Here is a 25,602-nt window from a genome sequence, read left to right on the forward strand (position 1 = left end):
GATTTTCTCTCTTTACTGCTATAATATGTCGACTCTCTTTTCTCTCTCAAACCAGAGTTTTGAAATAAAATTGATTTTGTTTTGAAATTTTTAAAATTAGTGGAACACAATATTTTATAATTTAAAAAGTAGGAGGACTTCAATAAACATTACTCTCAAAGTTTGAAAAAGCCACCCATTTCATCCATTTTTTTTGTCACTTTTCTTTTAATCTTACAATTTCTTAACAAATTAACCTAAATTATACTGCACGGCAAAAGCAAGGAAAAAAAAGGTAGAAAATGAATGAAAAAACACCGTGAATAGTAAATCCATAGTGTTTGTTTTGTGGAGGACTTGCATTTTGCACAATAAATTATCTCCATGTTTTAAAGTTTTGTTAATAATTCAATCTCTATATTAAATATTTTTAACATTTTAAATGCTTTGAAATGTATTAATCTGATGTAAGAGACACTTTTATTGTTCTATTTTCAACTAAAACAAATTATAACATACATCTTAAATGAAAGCTACAATCTTTCATTGAATCAAAACAAAAATAATTAACAAGTGCAAATTTTTTTTTAGAACAGCAAATTTTGTTAGCCTTTGCAGCTTCAAACTATTTCTGCACATCGCCACCTTTTATGTGTCTTAGAACAGCGAAGATTCTAATTTGCAATCACCTGCAAGATCACAACTAGCTAGTTAGGGCAAGGCTGTAGATTCAAGATATGGGGCCAGACCGGAGCATTGTCCTAGATTCATTCAAGGGTAGCAGAAAGGCGAACACTGTAAAATTAAATCAGTAGCCATAACAGAGTGCCACAGGAGAGTGGTACAACTCGATTACAGCAACAATGACAGTAATGTCATCAACTTTGCCTCCAATGTGCTTGATTCCTGCAGACTCAGCAGCAACTACAAAGGGAGAGTCATAATCCTCGCTGGTTGAATTCATGGACGCAACAGTTGCAATGGTCCAGGCAAGATCCTGAAGACAAGATCTTCCTTCAGTTTCTTGAAGAATCTCCTCGATCTCGGAGCCGAAAAGATTATCGAACAATCCATCAGTGCCAGCAACCACAATATCCCCCTGCTCCACATCAAATTCACCAAGGAAAACCGAAGCCCGGCGCTTACCCTTCTGAACCCAATTCCCCAACGAAAAAGGGCAGTTGAAAAAACTGTGTTGTGTCGGTGTTATGGGTGGAATGGAATAGCTTCTCCTGTTACTAAGCTTAATCTAATGTGTGGTTAATTGATGAAAGTTGCAATTCAGATATCAGTGGATAGATGAAAAGAATAGATGAAAGAAATGAAAACTGTATAGAAACAAGAAATGATTCACCTGAATCTCTCTTCATGCGTTTCTTGCATTACAATTTTTCATCCGTGGTTTCTATTTTGTTGCAACCAATTATATATACACACAATTTGGTTGTTCCGAACTTAAGGGTAATATTCCTAATTACACGTGTCTCCTAATAATATTGCAAAATAACTAAAACGGTGCGTTTATTCAGTGGATGCCTTCCCACTCTGATGTTTGATTTAAATCCCCATTGTTCCTGTTCTTGTTTGCCCCTCGTCTTCGTCTTTTGAGGTGCCCTCAGTTATAGCGTGTGACAAATCTTCCCCCATTGAAACAACCTTGTCCTCAAGGTTAAAGTGTGGAAAACGAGTTGCGATGTCCTCTGCATATTCCCAGGTAGCGTCTGCAGGTGAGAAACCCTTCCAATGAATTAATATTTGAGTAGCGGCCTGATTCTCTCTTCACGATGCGTTTGTCCATTGTTGCTTGTGGTTGTAATGCAGGGGTTGGAGGCATTTGTGTCAGTGTAGTCTGCACTGGGTGGCTTCCGACATGCCTTTTAAGTTGTGAAACGTGGAACACTGGATGTATGGTCGAGGAAGGTGGAAGTTCGAGTTTGTATGCCACGTTGCCAATTTTGTTGATCACCAGGTAAGGACCGAAGAACTTTGCTGATAGTTTCTGTGATGACCTGTGGACTACTGATTTTTGCCTGTAGTGTTGGAGTTTAAGATAAACATAGTCCCCTATAGAGAAGCTCCTATCGCTGCGTCTGTTATTAGCAATTTGTGTCATCATGTTCTGAGCAGCTTATAGGTTCTTCTTGACTTGCTTAAGCATTTCTTCGCGCCTGGTTAAGATGTCATCAATTGACTCTACTGTAGAGTCTCTAGGAAAATAAGGAACATGTATAGGAGGAGGGAACCCATACAGTATTTCATAGGGAGTGAGCTGAGTTGAAGAATGGAAATTGGTATTGTACCACCATTCTGCAAGTGATAGCCACCGTGCCCACTGATTTGGGTTGGTCCCTGTCATGCATCTGAGGTAGTTTTCAACACATTTATTGACGATCTCTGTCTGACCATCAGTTTGAGGGTGATATGCTGAGGAGTATAGTAAGTTAACCCCTTGTATGGTGAACAATTCTTTCCAGAATTTGCTCAGAAATACTGGATCCCTGTCACTGACAACTGATGTTAGAAGTCCATGTAATTTATACACATTATCCATGAATATCTTAGCCACTGTAGGTGCTGAATAGGGGTGGCTAAGACACATGAAATGAGCATATTTACTGAAGCGATCAACTACCACCATAATGACATCCTTGCCTTCATATTTAGGCAGCCCATCGATGAAATCCATGCTGATATCAATGAATGGAGCATGAGGAATAGGCAGAGGTTGTAGTAGCCCTGGAGTAGCTACATTCTCATGCTTGTTTTGCTGACAGATTGAGCATGCTCGCACAAACTGTCAGACGTGTTTCTGTTGGCCCTTCCAGTAGAACAAACTACCCACTCTTTTTGCAGTAGCCGTGCTTCCTGAGTGACCACCCATGGCTGAGTTGTGATATAAAGAGATTAACTTTCTGTGTAATTCCAAATCACGTCCCACCATAATTTTGCCCTTCCTCTGTAGGTGGCCATTGACCCATGCATAATGTGAAAGTGAAGTGGGAGAGACTTGCAGGTTTTGAATGACAGTCTGCAAATGTGGATCCTTTTGCCAAGATTGTGCAATCTCCTCCATGAGCTTGGTGGATACTGAAGAAACAACTAAGGAATAAAGTAATTGGCTTGAAGTTCGTGAGAGGGCATCAGCTGTCACATTGTCTTTCCCTTTTCTGTATTCGATCTCATAGTCATACCCTATTAATTTAATTAATCATTGGTGCTGCATAGGAGTAACTATCTTTTGATCAAGCAAATATTTAAGACTTACATGATCCGTGCGAATCTTAAAATGTCGTCCCCATAGGTAATGCTTCCATTTGGTGACTGCATGCAGTATAGCCAGCATTTCCTTTTCATAAATAGACATGGCTTGTTGTTTAGGCCTTAGAGACTTGCTGATGTAGGCAATGAGGTGCCCCTCTTGCATCAATACTGCACCTACACCCACCATGGATGCGTCAGTCTCTACAACAAACAATTTATCTAAAGCTGGCAAGGATAATACTGGAGGAGTGGTCATCAGCTCCTTAAGTAAGGTGAACGCAGTAGTTGCTTCTAGGTTCCAGCCAAAGGCATCCTTTTTTAGGAGTTGTGTCAAGGGTTTGCAAATGGATCCGTATCCTTTGACAAATCTTCTATAGTAGCCAGTAAGCCCCAAAAAACCTCTGAGTTGTCGTAAGTTCCTAGGCAATAGCCATTCAATTATAGCTTTGATTTTGTTGGGGTCGGTAGCAACTCCATATTTGGATATAATGTGGCCCAAATATTCGACTTGTTCGCTGCCAAAGCTACACTTACTTTCCTTAGCAACCAGCTGATGTATCCTCAGGAGGTCGAAAACAGTCTGTAAGTGTTCATAGTGAGCTGCAGATGTCTTGCTGTAGATTAATATGTCGTCGAAAAATACCAAGATGAACTTCATGAGGTGTGTTCTGAAAATCTCATTCATCAAGCTCTGAAACGTAGCTGGAGCGTTGGTTAACCCAAACGGCATAACTAAGAACTCGTAGTGGCCATTGTGTGTCCTGAAAGCTGTCTTGAATTCCTCCCTCGAACCCATCCTAATCTGGTGATAACCAGATCGAAGGTCAATCTTCGAAAATATTGTTGCTCCTACCAGTTCCTCCAGCAGCTCTTCCACCACTGGAATGGGGTATTTATCCTTGATAGTCAATTTGTTCAGTGCTCTATAATCGACACAAAGTCTCCATGTGGAGTCCTTCTTCTTAACCAACACTACAGGGGAGGCAAAAGGGTTGTTGCTAGGCCTTATAATTCCAGTTCCCAGCATTTCCTCCACCATTTTTTCGAGTACATCCTTCTGCAGCCCTAAGTACCTGTATGGTCTCAAGTTAACGGGTTGACTTCCTTCCTTCAAAGGGATAATATGATCGTGCCCCCTAGCTGAAGGTAGTCATTCAGGTTCCTGAAAGAAGTCACTGTAATTCTCTAGCAATGTAGTTAACGTGGTATCCTGGTGTTGATGTTGTTTTACTGTCAGGGAGCTAATATTGAGATCATCATCCTCCAATACTTGTAGACTACATAAGTGAAGTTCTGCCACTTGCTCTGAATTGTTTAATAACCCCTGTAGTTGTGCAAGCTCAATAGCTTGGAATTTGATTGGATTCTCTTCCTTTAGCAACACCCTTTGGCCCTGCCAATCAAAGGACATCCAAAGATGTTTGTAGTTGCACAGAATGTCCCCTAGCATTGAGAGCCATTGAACACCTAACATCATGTCATAGTTACTCAGGTCCATGATGAACACATCGGCTTCAAAGCACACCCCTTGTATCTCCCATTTCAATCCCTTACACACTGAAGTACACATCATCTTCCCTCCATTGGCAGCTTGTACAGTTATAGGGGTAATGGTGGTTAAGCTGTTCTGTAGTTTATGGGCTAATGAAGAGTTTAGAAAGTTGTGAGTGCTTCCCGAATCCACCAGAATGTGGAGAACTTGTTTTCCCACCTTTCCTGTAACTTTCATGGTGTGGAACCCGATAGTCCCCTCTAAAGCATATAGTGAAATTTGGGGTATTAGTTCTCCAGTTGGACACCCCTCCTCAAACTGCTCCTCTCCTCTAATTTCTTCCCCCTCGTCTATAATACTTAGAGAATACAATCTCTTGTTTCTGCACCTATGACTTAGGACAAATTTGTCATCACACCAGAAACACAACCCCTTTAACCTACGTTCTTCAAACTCTTGGTTTTTTATAGATTTGGTGGGTTTACTGGCAGTTTGGTTGAAAGAATTTTGAGCACTGTTATTTTTCCAATATGTAGGATTTACCTTGGGTAAGTTGGCTGCTCCAAGATTTGTAGGGTTTATGTTTGGTGGTTGCATGGTTTTTTGTGGCAGACTGTAGTTGGTAGTGGAGGCTGGGTGTTTTGGAGTAAATCCTGCATTTTGTTTGTGAGCTAAGGTGTTTGCATGCAGTCTAGCGAGGTTGTAAGCTTGCCTCAAGTCTTTGGGTTCGAACATTTTGACAGTGTTTTTAATCTCCAATTCTAGACCCCCTAAGAATATAACTAAAGCTTGTTTCTCCCCTATGCCTGCCTTATTCCATAAAATGTCAAAATCGTGGATATAGTTTTCCAGTGTCCCTACTTGTTTCAGATCAATCAGGTTTTCCATAGGGTCCTTCTGCCCACCAAATCTGTAATACAAGGCTTCTACATACTCATCCCAACTTACTCTCCGGTTATTTAAGTTTTTCATAAAATTTTGGTGCCAGTATAGAGCTATGCCATCTAAATAATAAGAAGCAAGTTTCAGTTTCTCAAAGTCCTCAATATCCTCAATCTCAAAGTACTGATTGCATTTATACAACCATCTATGCACATCATCCCCCCCCCGAATACTGGAAAGAGGTGTTTTGGCCTGTGTACCTTATAAGCAGCTGGTCTTCCCTCATTTGAATAGCTAGGTCTGCCTGTAGATTCATTTTGATGAGTCGTCTGCTTATCCCTGCCTTGACTAGATTCCCCTGCAGCAAATGGAATCCTTTGCATGACAAACTCCAGTTGTTGCGTCAGACCACTGAGCAAATTCTTTATGTCTTCGATCTGAGTTTCATGATAGTCTATGGTGGTGTCCAGCTTCTGGCCTTGTTCTTTCACAAGAGTAACAAGTAATTCATACTTGTGGTTGGTTTCTCTTTTAGTCAGTTCATTAGACTTCTCAAGCCTTTTTATCTCTGCGGTTTAAGTGTCTGGCACCATAGCCTCAGCCAAGGAAGGTTGGCTCTGATACCAGTTGTTATGGGTGGAATGGAATAGCTTCCCCTGTTACTAAGCTTAATCTAATGTGTGGTTAATTGATGAAAGTTGCAATTCAGATATCAGTGGATAGATGAAAGGAATAGATGAAAGAAATGAAAACTGTATAGAAACAAGAAATGATTCACTCGAATCTCTCTTCATGCGTTTCTTGCATTACAATTTTTCATCCGTGGTTTCTATTCTGTTGCAACCAATTATATATACACACAATTTGGTTGTTCCGAACTTAAGGGTAATATTCCTACTTACACGTGTCTCCTAATAATATTGCAAAATAACTAAAACGGTGCGTTTATTCAGTGGATGTCTTCCCGCTCTGATGTTTGATTTAAATCTCCACTGTTCCTGTTCTTGTTTGCCCCTCGTCTTCGTCTTTTGAAGTGCCCTCAGTTATAGTGTGTGACAGTCGGTGACCTGTAAACAAGCATTTTCCCTCTGAAAACCATGAAACCGTTATCACCCACGTTGGCATAACACAATCGGTCTCTTTTAAGGGTAACAACACAGGCAGTGGATGATCCTAAAGAAACAGTCTTGGAATGCGCTTTTAACAATATTTTCTTGAGATTAACATCCCCTTGAGGCTTCAAGGATCGAACAGCTGTGAGATAATTGGACATAAGTTCTCTTGCGAAAATCCCAGAATCAATTCCTTTCATAGCCCATCCACCAACACCATCAGCCACCCCAAATGTTTGCCTTTCTTGGCAAATAAAATGAGAGTCTTCTCCCAAACTTTCCGGGTTCGACTCCAACTTTTTAGGAAAATAACAGAATCCTAGATTCATCTTCAACTTCCCTTTGCTTTCATAATCGGGAACCGTAACCGTGGCTTGGAATCTTCTCTTTTTTATGATCATGTATTTAGTTGCCTTAATTTGGGCGGGGTTCGGTCTCTGGGTAGATCAATTTGTGACGAAGAAGAAAGAAAGTATTGTCCTTACTGAATTAGGAAGGAAGAAACAGAGGGAGGGATTTGAGAGGAAAAGATGAAGAAGCAGTTGTTAGGGTTTTGTTTGGGTAAAAGAAATTAGAGATTACGCGTATTTCTCAGTCAGCAGTGTGCTGAAGTAAACACATACTGTAATGCGAGGATATGAACTTTTCATCCGTTCTCAGTCAGCAGTCGGAGAAATCTTGTCTTTCATAATTTTTCTATAATGGCCCCCTTTATGTCACATGATACGAGATGATGGACGCAATGTAGCATTTAGCAAAGGAACGAGGTTTTATTCACACAAAAATCCTAAAAAGAAAACACAATAATAAATTGTAAGAATAAACTCACAAGTGTGAATACTTCTAAAAAATTGATAATTGAGTCGCAAATCTTAAAATAAGAGTTTAAATAGTTTGACCTAGCTAAGCTAAATAGAAAATAAAAATAACATAGAATCTAAAATTAATATTGAAATAAAAGGAAAAGAGTTTAAATAATTCATCTTGGTCAATCATAGGCTAAACAAGAAAATAAAATAAAAATCTAAAATCTAAAATTATAGAAAAAAATAATTAACAAGGCTAAATTTCTATAAGGAGAGTTTATAGGTGATTTTGAAGATTCAAATCATAAAACTAATTGTAAGTAGATCTTTAAAGTGGATTTTTACCTTGAAAATGATGTCATGACTTTTGGATTGATATGATTTGCTTCAATCAAATATTTTAATAAAAACATTATGGCCCATAAACAAAAACAGAGTGTGCTTGCCTTTTTGAATTGTCTTTTTTTGAATTCTTTTTATTAACCTAGATTGTTAGAATACGATTGAATACTCTTGTGCTATAATATAAAGGTTTAATAGTACCAATTAGATTATAATCAAGGATTAATTATTTCTGAAGTTGTTTTGCTATTAAAATAGCTTATATATGATATATGTTTGGATTCTCAATGTAATTTTTCAATTAGAGAAGTTATATATATGTTTCTAGCAAACATTAGTCGTTTATAGTCGTTACAGTACAACTAACAACTGAAACGATCAACCAGTTTAAATTGGTCAAGCCACTCGATCGACCGATTCTTGCAGAATTTCTAGGTATTCATCACTGATGAATAAGTTGTTGATTGATTTATTTTGTATCATCAAACGGTCGACCAGTTCATGTAGAGTTTCAGTTTTATTAGTTTTAACCTCGGTGAATTCTTAGAACCGTTTATTAGTTTTCAATCAATCATTTTAAATTTATGCATGGTGAAGTGTGTGAGTTCATTTTAATTGTGCTATCAAGATAAGATATACATATTTACATAAATCATTAAAATGAACACTTAAATTTCTAAGTCACTTTGCTTTTTTCTTGGACTTCTTAATTGATTTCTTCACGAAATCCTTTATACTTGTTGATATGATCTTTGTATAAAACCTATTTAACACTTATTCTCAGCCAAACATATTATTAGTTCAATTTTTATTTTATTTTTATCATCAAAATATATAAAAATCAAATGTGTGACCTAAAGGTCAACATATTCATCAAGTGGTAAAAAATCTTGAAGAAAGAATATCTTCAAGTGGTGAAGAATTTTGGTGTAGATTCATCAAGTAGTGTAAAATGCTTGGAGTGGATTCATAAAGTGGTTGTTATACTCTTGAACTTGGACTAGTGAAGGAATACAATACTCAAGTACAGTTTGGTACTTGAGGTGTAGATGTAGGCTTGTTGAACCACGTTAGAAACAAGTTTGCAAATTCTTTTTCTTATCTCTTTACTTTAAGCACTTTAATTATATTGTTAATTATTGTGTTTATTTTAAATAATTTGTATTATTTGTTAATATTAGTGATGCACCTAATTCACCTCCTCTTAGGTGTTATAGTTGCTTTAATACTATAACAACAAGAATCATAAACCCTGTGTTAAGTAGTTTTATTCCCAACCAAAAAATAATAAATTATGAGAACAATATTTTATGATTTAGGGTAAAACATTTCTAGTTTATTAGTGTAAACACTCGGATGAAATAAAAAAAATTAAATCGATACATGAAAAGTACCGACAATTGGAGATTTAACATAAATAACATATAAGACATTAAATGAGTGGCATTGTTGTAAATAAAAATAAAATCTTCATTTCCTCTTTATAAGTGTGGCTGGCAGCTTGAAGGGAAGAAAAAAGCTTGATTTTGTCCTTTATCTCCTTCAACTCTCTCAATTTAAATGGTATGAAGAGTGTGAGCTAGATGATTTCTTACCAAAAAACCAAATCACATAAGTAAGCTTTAAGAGAGAGGAAGGTTAGGAGTTTGGGGGATAAAGAGAGAAAGGTTACAAATTAGAAGAGTAATGAGAAATTCTTGGAAATTATTGCAAAGGCCTATCAAATTGTGTTTCTTAGTAACGGTAAGAGGTATCCTTTTCAATTAAATCCATTTTTCTTCTTGTTTTGTTGGGGATTGAAAATCCCTAAATGTGAAACTTTAGGGTTTTTATGTTTGTGAATTGAAATGCTAAATTGTGTAAATTCCTAGTTAATTGTGGTTGTGATGACAAGAATAAAGATTAAAATATAAGAAATTAAAGTCAATTATAGTGTTTAAACCATAGGTGGTTCGTTTTTAGTATTGAATTTTAAGGGAATCTAAAAAATTAATGTGGATTATGTTAACTTTTTGTGTTATTGATACAAACCCCGTGGATAAAAAAAAATCCAAAAATCTACAGTCAAATCGACCATTTTCAAGAAAGCTAAATTTAGGTTTGTGATTGAGTTTGACACAACGATAACCTATACCAAGGTACCATGACAATAAAAATCAAACCCGCCACCTAACACCTATGAAGAGACACAAACAAAAAGCATAGAAGACACCATGAAACTCGGTTAATTCTTCGATAAGTCATTCATTGTGGAACCAAATTAAGATAATCTTCTCACAATCACACATTAGATTATTATGATATCAAAGTCTGTAAAACAAAAAAAAACTAAATATAAGCTACATAACCTTATTTATAATAGATAAAAACAACTTAAACAAGGCTGGAAAAATAATAAAAGTGTTCTAAATAAAATAGGAAAAAGAGTCATAAATCAATTAGAAAACTAATACAATTCTTGTATAGTAGATTCTATGTAAAATCCCAAGAAAAAAAATATAATAAGGAATAAATTAAAATGTTATTATATACATGATAAATAAAAGTAATAATTAAGAAATTAAATAGGAAAATATAAAGACATAAAGAATGTGATTCAAATTGTAAAGAAAAGGAAAGAATAGGGGCCAATGTATAATTAGGAACAATAGGGGCTATAAATACCCCATTCATTCCTCTTTCATAGCCGGCTGGAAACAAAAGAAAAAATAAGGGGAAAAAGTGCAGATTTTCTTCTTCAAAAGAGAAGGAAAAACACCAAATCACTTAGGAATACAAACCTAGAAACTCCAAATAAAGAGGACAACCAATAACAAGGGTTCTAATAAGGATAAAACAAGTGCAGAATTGAAGAAAAAGAAGAAGGGGTCGACTGCATGCTTGAGAAGAGGGGCTAAAATATTCAATTTACATAAGCTGAAATTCTGAAGTTTCTAAAGGTATGGACACTAGACTTGATTGTATAAAACAAGTTAACAATTAAGTAGGAATTATATACAAATTTCAGATTTTATAAATTAGGGTTCTTGAAGGAAGATTGAGGGAAATGCATAAATTGATAGAAATGAGGTTAGTTAAGCTAAATAGGATGCTCTGAACTTGAAAGAAACACACACAAAAAATTGTTAAACAAAGAAATCATTTATTCCAAACTAGAGTGGTCGGCCACGTGATGGAAAGGGGGAGGAAAGGGATTCTGAAATTTAGGGTTGATGAACACTTATGGCATGTGTAGTATGTGGAAAATGAGTGTGTGTGATAAGAAAAATCAGCTAGAGAAAAAGAAAAGAAAGAGAGGGATCCTTAGTTCCCTTAGACTAAGATCGGCCAAGAGCCAAATTAAGAGAAAGAAGAAGAATTCTGGTATGTTATGTATGTTTATGTAGAAACCAATTATAGAAGAAAGCTCATTTAGGAATCACCTCTGTTCTGGATAGATTCATCACCTCTATTCTAGGGGATTTCGGGCCTCAAAACGATAAAATCTGGGAAACATCCCTCATAGAAATTGTAGCCTGAGATGTTAGCTTTCCAACGAATCCAACCTCGCTCAATTTGGTGCTCTAGAGCTCCAGATATAGATAAAAATATGAGGGAAGGTCAAATTGTCACCTCTGCTGGCAGATCTGACAGGAATTAACAAAACAGGGGATTTAGCTATGATAGGGGTAGAAAACCATTTCTTCCCACCAAAATTCTTGTAACATTGAACCTTAACACCAGTAGGGGATAAATTACATTTGAAAAGTAAAGTTGATGATGTGCGTAATGATTTAAAACAAAGAAATGTAAAGAGTAAATGTTATTGTTGTTGCCTTACTATTTGCGAAATGGAAATCGACCATGAACTAATGTAGTATACTAGTCAATTCAGGAGGAACCACAGGGGGAGTACAGCAACAACAAGGGAACGCAAATCGAGCATCGGTGGTAGGTAGGTGTCCCACGCCTATATTCTCCTTGGTTGATAATAAACTTCGTACTCAAATTCATGATAGAAATCATATTCGTGAATATGACTAAAGAAAGGAAAGATATGGTGAAATGGACATGGATTTGAAATCTGAATTTTAGTAGTAGACTCTGAAATTTGGAGTTCGGATATAGGTCTATATTATGTATATAAAAAAAAACAAGAAAGAAAATGACCGCCTGTGGACTTGATTAACTGACCTCGAATAGGGGTGGCTAATGATGTTAACAAATATTGTTAACATCAGCATGACCTTGATGGAAATATAATGAATATTGAACTTGATTAACTATACGCATCAAGAATAGTTAATGATACTGGCGAATAATGTTGGTATTGGCAAGCCCACAATAACTTGATTAACTTCCTAAGGAGGAAGTTAATGGTGTCAAGAGAACTTGGCATCGACATTACCGGAAACATCTCCAAGTGTGATGGAGAACTATTGATTGGCTATTTCGGGTTGGAAATAGCTCAATCGCATCGACTGATTAAGTTGGTGCCGACATTGCCAAGGAATTGATTAGTCGATCCGGGTAAGGGTGACTAATGACACTAATAGGAGTTATTAGTGTCGGCAGCAAACACCTCAGAATTTAAGGCGAATAAGAAAAAGGGTAAATCAAACAAAAAAAATTAATGTGTGATAATCGAAATGAAAACCATGAGTAGGTTGTGGAATGATAAGCGTTAGATGTAGCAAAGGATCTTCTTTTGCAGATCAACTATGATTATGCCCTATTGAGTGGGTACTTGTATGCATAGATACATGTAGTAGTGACCCTCTGTTAATTGGTTATATTTTATTTATTTAATATAATTATTCTCTTATTTTGATGTTGCAGGTCCTTCCCATTTACATCAGGAGTAGAATTTAGGTTCTTTGATCCCTTTTTGTATAAGTTAGGAACTTAAGGATTAACCATGTAATTTTGTTATGCAGTAAATATATAACCTGAATATAATAGTATACTCCTTGTATTATTTTGTGTTTGGAATATTAAATGTATTAACATATGCTTGGGGATATTATAATGTACTACTTTATGTTTAGGAAGCTAAATTGTGTTGTGTTTATATATAGAATTTCAGTGCTTGGATGATTCTCTTAATTACTAATTTATGCATGTGATATGAGATGGAGATTGAGTATAAAGTTTTGTCCTGTGTATATTCTCAAATGAATGGTTGAATTGGACCTATTGTGGATGAGATTATGGATGGGATGTGATCATAAATGCATGCAGGGTAAATTATCGATAACTTAGGACCTCCTCGTATAGGGGAGACTCTGACAAAATTTTATTAGAAATTTTGGTGAACTCAATGTAAAAAATAATAATTATGCTCCATTTACCCTTTACTTGGAAGTTAAACAGATAAATTGACCTAACTATTAGGGTTGTTACATTCTAGACCTTATTATAAGGCCTTTACAATGTCCGATTATAGAAAACTTAACCTTTATACATACAAAGATCACTTCTCATTACCATTCATGGACCAAATGCTTGAACTCCTAACAGATAAGTCTTTTTATTGCTTTCTTGATGGATATAGTGGATATAATCAAATTGTTATTAATCATGAAGATCAAGAAAAGACTACCTTTACATGTCCATTTCGTACATATGCATATAGGAGAATGCCCTTCGGTCTGCGTAATGCACTCGTAACTTTTCAAATATGCATGATGAGTATGGTTTCTGACTATGTTGAAAAAATAATTAAGGTTTTCATAGATGATTTCACTGTGTTTGGTGATTCTTTTTATAAGTATTTAGAAAATTTATTTTTAGTCTTGAAAAGATGCATTAAAACTAACCTTATTTTGAACTATAAAAGGTGTTACTTGATGGTAGAACAAGGAATAGTTCTTGAGCATGTTGTATCTTTTCATGGTTTAGAGGTTGATAAAGCTAAAATAGACATTATTTTATCCTTGTCTTACCCCTCGTGGGTGAGGGAGGTTTGTTCTTTCCTTGGCCATGCAGGTTTCTATCGACAATTTATCAAAGATTTCTTGAAGATTACAACACCCTTATACAAATTGTTAGCCAAAGAAGTGGATTTTGTGTTTGATTAAGCATGTAAAGATGCCCAAAATGAGTATAAAAGGCATGTCACATCTGCCCCCATCATGCAACCACCAAATTAGGATGAACCATTCAAGATAATATGTGATGCGAGTAGTAAGGGTTATACTTGGGCAAAGAATAGAAAAGAATTTGCATGTTATCGTATATGTTTCCCGCATGTTAGACTAAGCGTAATGCAATTACCATACAACTGAAAAAGAACTTTTGGCAGTGGTGTTTGCTTTAGAAAAATTCAGGTACTATTTACTTGGTATAAAAGTTGTTATTTTTACTGATCATGCAGCTTTGAGATATCTTTTGAAGAAAAAGGAATCTAAACCAAGATTGATTAGGTGGATCTTGTTTTTACAAGAATCTGATATTGAGATCAAAGACAAAAAAGGTGTCGAAAATCATGTTGTTGATCACTTGAGCCGACTGCGGATCAAAAATATACAAACCAAAACAGTAAGAGAGACATTCTCATACAATCAGTTGTATGTGTTACATTCCTCTACAAGACCATGATATGCTGATTTGGTGAACTATTTAGTCACCAAAGAATTCCCTTCAGGTTTGTCTAAATCCCAAAAAGACAAGTTACGACCTGATGCTAAATATTATTTTTGGGATACTCCTTATCTGTGGAAATTTTATGCGGATCAAGTAGTTAGAAGATGTGTACCATAGGATGAATTTCACTCCATTCTCACTTTTTGTCATTCTCATTCTTGTGGTGGGCATTTTGGAGCAAAAAATATTGCCCACAGGGTACTTGAATGTGGTCTCTATTAGCCTTTTATTTTTAAGAATGCATATCATTTTTGCAAATCATGTGAACAATACCAAAGAACAGGCAATATCACTTATAAGAATCAAGTGCCTTTAACTAATATTCTTGTAAGTGAAATTTTTTTATGTTTAGGGTATTGATTTTATGGGTTCATTTCCTTCTTCTTTTGGTAATCTTTATATCCTTCTTGTTATTGATTATGTGTCCAAATAGAGTGAGGTGAAAGCCACATAAACTAACGATGCTAAGGTTGTTTTAGATTTTGCCAAGACTCATATATTTGATAGGTTTGGAATCCCCAAAGCTATCATTAGTGATCGTGGCACTCATGTTTGCAATTATTCAATGGAAGCATTACTACACAAGTACCATGTGACTCATCAGACTTCCACAACCTACCATCCTCAAACGAATGCTAAGCTGAAATTTCAAATTGAGAAATCAAGTTCATTTTGGAGAAGACAGTTCAACCTAACCGATGGGATTGGAGTTTGCGACTTGGTGATGCACTTTGGGCTTATCGAACTGCTTATAAATCACATAAAGGAATGTCACCTTATAAGATGATTTACGGGAAAGCATGTCATCTACCAGTAGAACTTGAATATAGAGCTTTAGGGGCCATTAAGCAATGCAACTTTGATTATGATGTTGTTAAGATTGTAAGGAACTTGCGATTGTAAGAGTTGGAAGAGATACAGAATGATGCCTATGAGAATACAATGATTTAAAAAGAAAAGACCAGGAGTCTTCATGACCGAATGATTACAAGAAAAGAGTTTCATGTTGGAGACAAAGTCCTTCTTTATCATTTACGTTTAAAACTTTTTCCTAGAAAGTTACGCTCTTGTTGGATTGGACCCTTTGTTATTTCTAATATTTTTTCTTATAATGCAGTTGAGATTACAAATCTAGAAAAAAAAAAGTGCATCGATTGAAAACTTTATATAAAAGTTGGATGACAGAACTTACAGCTTCTTTGGAGTTAGCTGAACTAGTCTATGAGGCACAAGCATTAGATGTGTCAAGCCAATGATATAAAATAAAAGCACTTACTAGGGGGCAACCCAACACAATATATAAATAAATTCATATTGGCTTTTTTTTTCCTTTATCTTTTTTTTTTTTTTTTGCATTTTACTCTATGTTTGTCATTCTCTTCTATTCCTTTTCTTTTATTTCAACATTGAGGACAATGTTGTGTTTAAAGTGTGGAGGTATTTGGAGAATTTTGGTTTTCTTTGTTGTTCGTATGTAAAAAAAAAATTATGTTTTTCAACCTTAAGTCTTAAGTTTTATCCAATGAATTCTCATTAATTTGTGAGAATATGAGTATTATGTATGAGAATTAGTTGAGATAGATAAAAAAAAAAAAATTGAATGAATGAGTGTGCATGTAAGTTTTAAAGTTTAATTAGTTTAGAGATTGACTTTGAAAATATATCATGTTGACTTTAATAGTATTGTATCAATGTAAGATTTTTAGCCTTCAACATTATATTTTTATGCATTCTGTCAATGATATATATCTCTAGAACTTGCTTAATATCTTATTGAGATTACATTCACATTATATATGTACATGAAGATGATAAAGGCACAAGGAATTTTAACCACTTGAGCTAGAAGCCAACCCAAAACATATTATTCATAATGAGCTCTTTTGAGCTTGTTTATCTTTTCTTTGCTTTACTCATGTTATAAGTTTTAACTTTTTATATGTTTTCCTTTTCTTCTAGCCAAGGATTAATAGAGCGTATACTTGTTGATATCTCATGAGATTATGGTTGGAAGTTATGTGAAAAAAGTAATACTTGATGAAAAGAATGAGCAAAGTTGCCAAAGGTAGACCATCATAAAAAAAAAAAAAAAAAGTTGTTCCATTGTGTTCTGAAAGTTTTATGTTGATGGAGCTTGAAATCAAAAGAAGTTAAGTATTGGTGCTTAAAGATGGTGAATTTGTGTACTTTGATGAGATATCATTTTTTAAAATTTAATTTTTATAGAATAGTCTACTTCCTTTGGTTTTAACCTTTTTTTTTTCCTTTCTTTTACCTCATCTTAACCTTCGCCTCATTACAACCGAAAAGTTAAGACATTTTAATTCATGTTTTTCTTATAATATTTTGGTTAGAGATAAGATTGAAGAGCAAGCTTATGGTAGAACATATTCATTGATGGAGTTAGAGAGATTTAAACATATAAGCCCTAAATACGTGAGTGTTGGAGTATATATCAATGAGAGGACCTATCACTTTGGCATGCCATAAATTTTATTTAAATCTCATTGATTAATTGAGTTTTGAAGTTCGCATGTAAATAAATTCATGAAAATTTATATTTTTATCCTTCTTGATTGTATTTTGTTTATAATGCATGTACTCTTGAACATTGATGGGAGATTAAGAGATTAGTCATAGTTATTTTATTTATTTATTTACTCTTTGAACTTCTTTAAGTTTGATTTTATCTCTCCTTTCTCGAGGACAAGCAAGATCTAAATGTGTGGATATTTGATGCAACTATATTATTCGATAGTTTTACTCATATTTACCTAAAATTTTGTTCATATTTTATGTTCTGAAGGTACTTTTAGATGTGAGATTCAAAAAGGAGTAAATTGAAGATAAAATTTAGACCACGTTCTAACTCATATTGAATATTGACAAATTTGACCTCTGATCGGTGTTTTATGTAGAACTTGAGTTGTAGAAGTGGAAATGAAGTGATTCCAGTGGAATTAGAAAGCTAACATCCATATCTTTCTATACATATATGACAAGAAAAATAAAAATAAAAAGGGATGGAAATCGCAGCCTTCAAAGATAAGTCTCGCATTCTACTAGTTTTGACCTTTGATTATTCCAATTTGAATACTTGAGTTAGAGAAGTCCATTTTATGCAAACTTAATTTTGTTGGATTCTTGACTCAAAAACCTACTAACCTTTTAGTAGAAAAAGAGCTCATATGAGAGAAATGTGATTTTTTTAAAACAGCCTAAAATTCTACCAACATACAGGTTTTGTGAAGAAACAAGTCCAACTTACTTAAATGTAGATTGTCTACTATAGAAATGACTATTGTTTTTTTTGGAATGATACAAATAAATTGAAGGGATGTGTGGATTGTGGTTTTCCTATCAAATAAAAAGAAAGAGAGAAAGAAAGATAGGAGGTAGACAAAAAGAAGAAGAAAACTTCATCGTTTTCTCCTATACCCGAAATTATGTTCTTATCTGTTCCATTCATTATTTTTTCGATGGATATACAAGGCTAAGTTATTTTTCTTGGTTGAAAGAATACATAAACCTTCAGATTTCAAAAACTGTGAGATCTATTATATCTTTTCTTTTCAGTTTGTATGATGAATATAAATGTTTTGTTATGCTTATTTCGTATGATTGTTTAATTTGATTGTTAGAGCAGACTCTAAATTATTATTCTAAATCAATCTATTGCTAAGTTTGCCATCAAAATCGGAGTTGTGATATTTAAACTTGTGAAGCGACTAGGTTTAATAATTATGGCGGATCTATGTTGTTAATCTTAGAGAAAATATTCAATTAAATCAAACATAGACTACAAACAATTATGTTGTTTAAATTTATCAATCTATCTAGTTTTTAAGGCTGTTATTGAATTTAATTACTAGTGCGGACACTATGGTTGTTTAATGGTTAGAGTTAGTTAGACTGCAGATCGGTTAATTGACTAATGTTAAGGAAAGATAAATATTCAGAATATAAATTGACGTATCATTTCAATGATCAGTTTTGATTTATGTAGGTGGACGTTTACTTGAGACCAAGGTTTCTCTCTTGATAAGTTTCGGATTTATTTAATTTAGCTTGATTATTTTATTCTGTTTACCATAGTATAACCTAGATAACCTCAAAACCCCCCAACTTTAAATCATCTAGCATAAAGACTTGAACTAGATCTTCCTCCTGGTATCGACCATTTACTTGCTCTTTACTATCTTGTTTGTTTAAGTTAGAATAATTAATTTGTGTGACCGTGATATCACAACACACTAGCCCCATCACCAGGTAACTAGTTCCACCGTCCATTATCGAGCACTAGCCCCGTCACCGAGTAACTAGTTCCACCACCCATGACCGGGCACTAGCCCCATCACCGGGTTACTAGTTCCACCGCTCATTTTTATATGATATTAAAGCCTATTTCATTTCAAACAATCATAGTTACTTGCTTTAATAATTTTGTCGAATCAAAGCATCAAAGTGACAAACACCCACCTCACGATATTATCCATTCACCAGTCAATATCTTACACGTTAGTTATTTTATTGTTCTCAACGTTTATATTTCATACATTTGTTACTGTCATCGTTATTAAACGTAAATCTCACACGATTATCATCATTGTGATTACTAATAAATCATACATAGAATTTTATCGTTGCAGTTAATAATAAATTATAACCATTTTACAACTATTTCATTCATCACATTTTATAATATATTACATGTTTTTGCCAATATAATTTATTTCAACTACATATCAACTTCTACCTTGAAAGCTTAAGCTTTAAATTAATAATATCCAATATTACTTGCATTCCATTGTAAATATACATTTATAAACCATGAATGGATAAATAAATAAAATGCAAGGGAAGGTCATTTCCCTTACCTTTACTCCTGCTATCTTACTCCCGATGAATCACGTCTCAATTTTGTATGTTTTTCCTACAACTCCCAATTAATAATAATAATCATTAGTTTTTATCCCCTACTAATTTGGAAATTCAATTATATACATCTCCATACCATACAAAATTCCAAAATTTCAATTTCATATTTAATACATCTCAAATCAATAATTATTATTGATATAAATTTTCACACATTTACATACAAAATCCCAAAATTCTAAACATGTTAATGCATACCAATATACACTTACTTACGTAAGTAATACACCACTATTATTATTTTAAATTTTTACATCATCCCATCAACAACTTTTTACATCACAAGACATATAAATATATGTCCATATTTTCCCCAATTACATATGTGTACACAAATTGATATACTCACAAAAGGTTCTTTTATTTTTCCTCGTTTAGCTGAAACCCTGGCATTAGTCTATTGACATTCATTTCAATATTTTTCTAACTAGATTACATAATTTCCCATCTTCACAATATTTTAAAGTTTTCTCCATTCACATTATACACTTTTAAGTATATAAATCTCATTTCAAATTACCATACTTCATTAAGAGGTATTTAATATAAACATGCATACAAAAATACACACTTGAAAGACCTTTCCTTAATCTTCATTTAGCCTAAACTTTATCTCTGATTTACTATGCTTTCATACTCACACCACATGGTATAACTTATCACATACTAATTATAGACATACATTTAAGCACTTTCAAATCAAAGTAACTTTTAAACATTATATTCATCAAAAAATCATTATAACTATATTTATTGGCATCAATTATCAACATGTATGTATATAATCACGCTTGAAGTACCCCTTCTTAGATTCTGCCTATTTGGCCGAAGCATTAAAGCCTTTAAAACCCTCAATTTTCTTCATCAACTTACCTTTACTCTATCACAGAAATAACCTCACAACCCAACAATTATCAACAAATCAATAATTAGTCCAATTTAACATTTTTATGAATTTTAGCAAACATTCATAATTATATACTTCACTTTTTTCTTTTCATGTTAAACACAAAATAAACTCCAATTATTACCTATATATACAATTTTCAACATTTTTTCCCTGTAATATGTACATCATTTTTCTTAAGCATGCTTACAATATAAGAGTTTTATTCCTTTCAATCATTACCAGCATAACATGACACATCCATACAACACACTTCCTACATATTTATTCAAATCAAACAACTCCAAGTAATTCCTCTCTTGGTCGGCCCTATTATAGGATTTTTACCCAAAATGTATCTTCAATAATTCTTATTATTTCACTTCATTTAATACTTGTATCACCCTACTTCAACAATGTTAAAAGAAAGTTAATCTGATATATTGTTTTAGATGTAAAAGATTTAAGTTTGAAGTTGATGGATTAATAAAATTTAAAGAATTTCATTTCACACCAATGTCAATAACTTCAAAGATATGTTGAGCGAGTATGAAGTGAAGCATGGATTGGCTCGAGGTATTTTTTTTATTATCACTTTGGTCCTTATTTTGCTTTTTTTATTGTTATCAGTTTGGTCCTCATTTTGCTTTTTTTTTTCTTTAAATCCTTTTTTCAAAAAAAAATTTAATTTCATCTTTCAACATTGGGTTGGTTGAGAATTGAGTTTTTTTTCAATGCGGTGATCCCAGTCTCATGACTCGAGTCATGAGTACGAAATGTTAACCCGAATTGACATTGGTCTTTTCTTTCATCTTTGTTTTACACCATTTGTTTTTCAATTTGATCCTTCAACACTAGGTTTATTAAAGATGGAGCTTATATATCTTTTCTAATTTTACTTCTATGAGGATAGCTCGTCCTCACGACTTGGGTCATGGATTTGCGATGCTAATTAGGATTGATTTGAGTCTTTTACATCATTTTATTCCATTTTATTTTTATGTCAAATTTGGTTCTCATTCTTTTAATTCTTTTTTTATCATTTTTTAAATTGATTTTTTTTAATTTCATCCTTCAACATTTGATTGTTTCAAATTAGGCCTTATAAATTTTTTTTTCATGTGGTTATCCTAGTCTCATGATCTAGATAACAAATACGAAATGTTAACCTAGGTTGACATCGTTCTTTTTTTATATTTCTTTTACACCGATTTTTTTTTTAATTTCAGCCTTCAACATTCAGTTTATTAAAGATTGAGCCTTTTTAATTTCTTTTTTGTACTTAACCCGGGTCCCGAGTTTGTAATGCTAGCTCAGATTGACCCGAGGTATTTTTGTCATTTTTTTATATTTTTTCTTGGTTTTGTCCTTTAACATTGGATTATCTTGGAATTCAACTTCATATGTTTTTATCTTTTGGCAAGCATTCTTTTTCTACAAGTCATCATTATCACTCTTGTTTTTTCAGATTTAGTATATTTACCATTGTTGCTTTTTTATGATATAATTAAATTAAATCGTCTTATTAGACCCAATAGTATCCATAACTCGAGTCATAAGACTCTTTTTTTGTTTTAAAACATGTTAGCAGCACTTGGACGTCATTTTTTTATGTTACAAAAAAAAAAATCAATCCTAACCTATGGTGAAATATAAATCACAATATGGTCCTCGAATTTGTATCTTACATAAAATGGTCAATGTATGAATAAGAGTGTTTGAGAGTAAGTTTCAACCTCCTTTTCGTCAAAATTTGAAATCATTTTTTTGCTTTAAATTAATATTTTTAGTATTTTTGGATAGTTTTGATATGCTCATGTCAAAAATAAATTTTTAAAAATAAAAAAAACATTATTTGATACTTTTCTGAGCAAAAAGCATTTTGAAAAACAATCGTTATCACATTATCAAACACCACCTAATCTCATACATACGGGCCTAGGATAGATGCCCACTTGTAATGTTTTTAATTATTTTCCTTTTTATTATTTTTTATTAAACCAAAATATCTTTTTATAATATTAAAAATTAAGTAATCTGATTTTCTATAAAAAAAACAAATTAAAAAATTATTTAGGATATTATTCTTTTATTTTTACTAAACATATTTTTTAGGTTATGTTAGTTATTCAAAAATCTAACAAATAAATTGACTTAAGTTTATATAGTACTGAAAATTGTTTTTAATTAAATATAAACTCAAACGTTATATGATTTTTTAAGTATTAAAAGTCTAAAACATATAAGATAAATTGAATTAATTTTTAATTTTATTTAAAATGTGGTCCTTTTAGCTTTTAGGTTTTCTTCGTATCAATTTCTTAACTTTCAATTTATTCAATATAAACCCTCTATTTTTTAATATATTTTTCATTCTTTAGCTCTTCAATAATTTTGTTCTACATAATTTTTGGAAAATTAATTCTTATTTTTAAAAGTCACTTACTTGTGATATTAGTTTTAGTTTTCCAAGGAAATATATGTTTGTAATTATGTTTAATTTATTCAATATTGATCCCTAGATGTTTTCTTTTGGCAAAAGTTGATAAGTGTCTTTAGGAAGTCCATTAGATATTATTTAAATATATTTATTGGACTCTATTTACGAGTTAATAATATAAATAAAAATCTTATATTGAAATATAAATTAATGATGTTAATTTAATCTATCAAATATTTGTTCTTTTATATGGTGAATTTTAAGTATTGTTATATATTCTATTTAAAATAAAAGAAAATAGAAATGATTAAAATATTAAATGATTCTTAACAAGTTTAATTTTTAAGAGCACACATTAGTTGAAACTTCATTATAGTTTTTCATTGGTGCATTTGTTTCCCAGAAACCACTTTCCAAACTTTTCTGTGGTTGTTTGTCATTAGAAAAGTTGGTTAACGGAAAACACTTTCTTGTCAAAGAAAAATTTGGCTTTATTTTCAGGAAAGTGTTTTTCTTTTATTTTGGGCGAAAAACACTTTCCAGAAGTTGTGAAAAATTTTGAAATATCATATTATTTGCTGATTATGTCAAATTTGATTCTTAAACTTTTGATTGCTATATATTTTGTTTGAATTTTTTTTTCAATTTCATCCCTTAAAATTTGATTTTTATATTAACTTTGGTCCTTATTTTTATGATTGTTATTTACTTTTCTCTTATCATTTTTTTAATTGAAATTTTTTATCTATCAAATTTGATCCTCATTCTTTTGATTGTTACTTATTTTATTTAAAATAATTTATGAAATTGTAATTATTATTATTTTAATTTCATCATCTTTTAATTTTTTTATATGTTAGATTTGATCTCTATTATTTTGATTATTATTCATTTTATTTGAGATAATTTATGAAATTAGATTTTTTTTTCAATTTCATTCTCATTCAACTTTTTAATTTATAAAATTTGTTTTTTGTTATTCTAATAAACTTGAAAAAAAAAACATTAATAAGCTATTTTCCAGCTCATTTTCCATAACATAACCAAACACTGGAAAGTGATTTCCAACTTATTTTCCATGACATTACCAAACATGAAAAAATAATTTACTTTCTCGGAATTCACTTTCCAAAGAAACCACTTTCCAAAAGGAAACTATTTTTTTACAAACAAACGGGGAATGTTTTGATAACTTTCTACTATTTCTTGAAATTTAGTTAATATTTTTTAAACCCAAACCAATAAAAAATTATTATGATATAGTTTTTAAATTTTTAAATAAATATATTTATATTTATTTTAATTGTTAAATATCTTATTTAAATACTTATTTGTTTTCATTAGGCTTGCTCAAACTAGTTAGAATATCGCATTTCAATTCAAAATGTCATCTCCAAAATTTAAATTAGATTTTATCATTCTTGAATTTTATTTTTTTAGAAAAATTTAGTTGAGTTTATTACTCAACTTTGTAATTATATTTTGATTATGTTCCTTCTTTTTGGTCTTATTTAAATGTGTTTTGATTCAAGCTTTGAGTTTGAGTGAGGTTCTTCTCCTCTCAACGGAAAAGGGGCTGGAAGAAGAATTTCCCTCATACGAGTGTAAAATCTTCATGATCTAAGGTCCTCCCCCTTCCAATAACACCTCCCGGCCACCCTTTGTTTTTTCTTCAAAGGAAATATGAATAGCAAAGCATATATGTTGATTTGAGTGATTAGTGCATATATATATATATATATTGGTCCTCGATCGGCAGTCCCTTGACTTCTTTTATTTGGCCATCCACGGGTAAGGACTAGAGCTATGCACAGAAGAGAGCATCTCTTACTTGACTTCATCCATTGTCTTACTCTTCTTGCGTTGAAAAGCCAATCCTTTCTTATCTGTGTAGTGTCTTCAAAACCTATCCTTGTCACTTAGAGTCCCCTGCTCTCTCCATTAAGAGCTATATCCTTATCTCTTATGCACGTTCATGGTCTTCCTCATGATACAAAGCCATGAATTTTCCCTCGTCTTTTCTTTTCATTCTACTACTAGTCTCCTTCTCCCACCTCCTCACTCATTCCAGTTTGGCCATCAGAAAGTTTGAAGGTTTTTGCTCTCTCTCTCTATCTTTCTCTCCCTCCGATCTCTTTCTACAATAATAATATGTCATCTTAAAATTGATGGGTTTGTTTTTCAGATACCGGAATGACCAGAGCGAAGTCATCAAATACTAAAGTCAAGGTCAGTGCAGTAAGTAGTTTCTACTCTTGTTGTCACAGTGAAATATTCACCAGCACCTTATGCTTCAGCTTGTTGTTTTTCTTATACTCTTTTATTTGGTGAATCTTCAGTCATTTGAAGAAGGTGATCAAGTTCAGAGGAAATACTTGCATGAAGTGCATTCAGGACCTAATCCTATCAGTAATTCCTTTCCACGACAAAAGTGGAAAACAAGGTTAAGAAGAAGTCCATAAAATTACTTCTTCTCATCATTTCTTCTATACCAAGTTTGTCAGCTAGATTTGCAACTTTATATGAAAAGCTATTAGCAGATCTTTTAGTTATGCTTTTGACTTGCCATTATTACAGCAATCATCATCTGAATCGAGCTGGGAAATAAAAGTAATTCAAATGATTGTTCAATCTCCCCAGAAATAGGTGTGCAGTAGTATATTAATTATGAAGCAATGATGCCACAATAATTCATTATGGTGCGCACCTAGCTGCTAAGCGATGGGCCAGCCCTAACTTCACGCAATCTGCTGTGTCGCATAATATCGGTTTCTGACATGGCAAAACAATACGAGGTCTACCATGTATTGTCTTAAAGTAGTCCAAGTCAAGAGGCGGAC

At 32.9% G+C, this 25,602-nt stretch overlaps 1 protein-coding gene and 1 long non-coding RNA gene across 3 annotated transcripts; one reads left to right on the forward strand and one right to left on the reverse strand.

Moving 5' to 3' along the window:
• Nucleotides 1–787: 787 nt before the first annotated feature.
• LOC18103323 (transposon Tf2-1 polyprotein) lies at nucleotides 788–4,267 on the reverse strand. Its single transcript, XM_052456951.1, has 5 exons — nucleotides 3,245–4,267; nucleotides 2,822–3,157; nucleotides 2,130–2,746; nucleotides 1,763–2,009; nucleotides 788–1,129 (listed from the first exon to the last, which is right to left on the reverse strand). Exons 1-5 carry the CDS (start codon nucleotides 4,265–4,267, stop codon nucleotides 788–790), a joined length of 2,565 nt encoding a protein of 854 aa, XP_052312911.1.
• Nucleotides 4,268–24,276: 20,009 nt separating this feature from the next.
• Nucleotides 24,277–25,314, forward strand: LOC18103325 (uncharacterized). Of its 2 annotated transcripts, none has more exons than XR_002984557.2 (3): nucleotides 24,277–24,856; nucleotides 24,948–25,000; nucleotides 25,102–25,314. It is a non-coding gene; the product is annotated as an uncharacterized LOC18103325 (long non-coding RNA). The 2 variants fall into 2 exon arrangements; XR_002984556.2 differs by having other exon boundaries at nucleotides 24,279–24,856; nucleotides 24,948–24,991.
• Nucleotides 25,315–25,602: the final 288 nt, after the last annotated feature.

The sequence above is a fragment of the Populus trichocarpa genome, chromosome 11 (assembly GCF_000002775.5).
Source record: "Populus trichocarpa isolate Nisqually-1 chromosome 11, P.trichocarpa_v4.1, whole genome shotgun sequence".
Taxonomy (NCBI): Eukaryota; Viridiplantae; Streptophyta; class Magnoliopsida; order Malpighiales; family Salicaceae; genus Populus; species Populus trichocarpa.

Coding starts and splice junctions, on each gene's coding strand:
- LOC18103323 (XM_052456951.1), bottom strand. CDS start 4,267: ATGCTGGGAACTGGAATTATAAGGCCTAGCAACAACCCTTTTGCCTCC. Junction 2,010..2,129: donor AGGCGCGAAGAAATGCTTAA/GCAAGTCAAGAA, acceptor CCAACACTACAG/GCAAAAATCAGTAGTCCACA. Junction 1,130..1,762: donor CAACAATGGACAAACGCATC/GTGAAGAGAGAA, acceptor AATTGGGTTCAG/AAGGGTAAGCGCCGGGCTTC.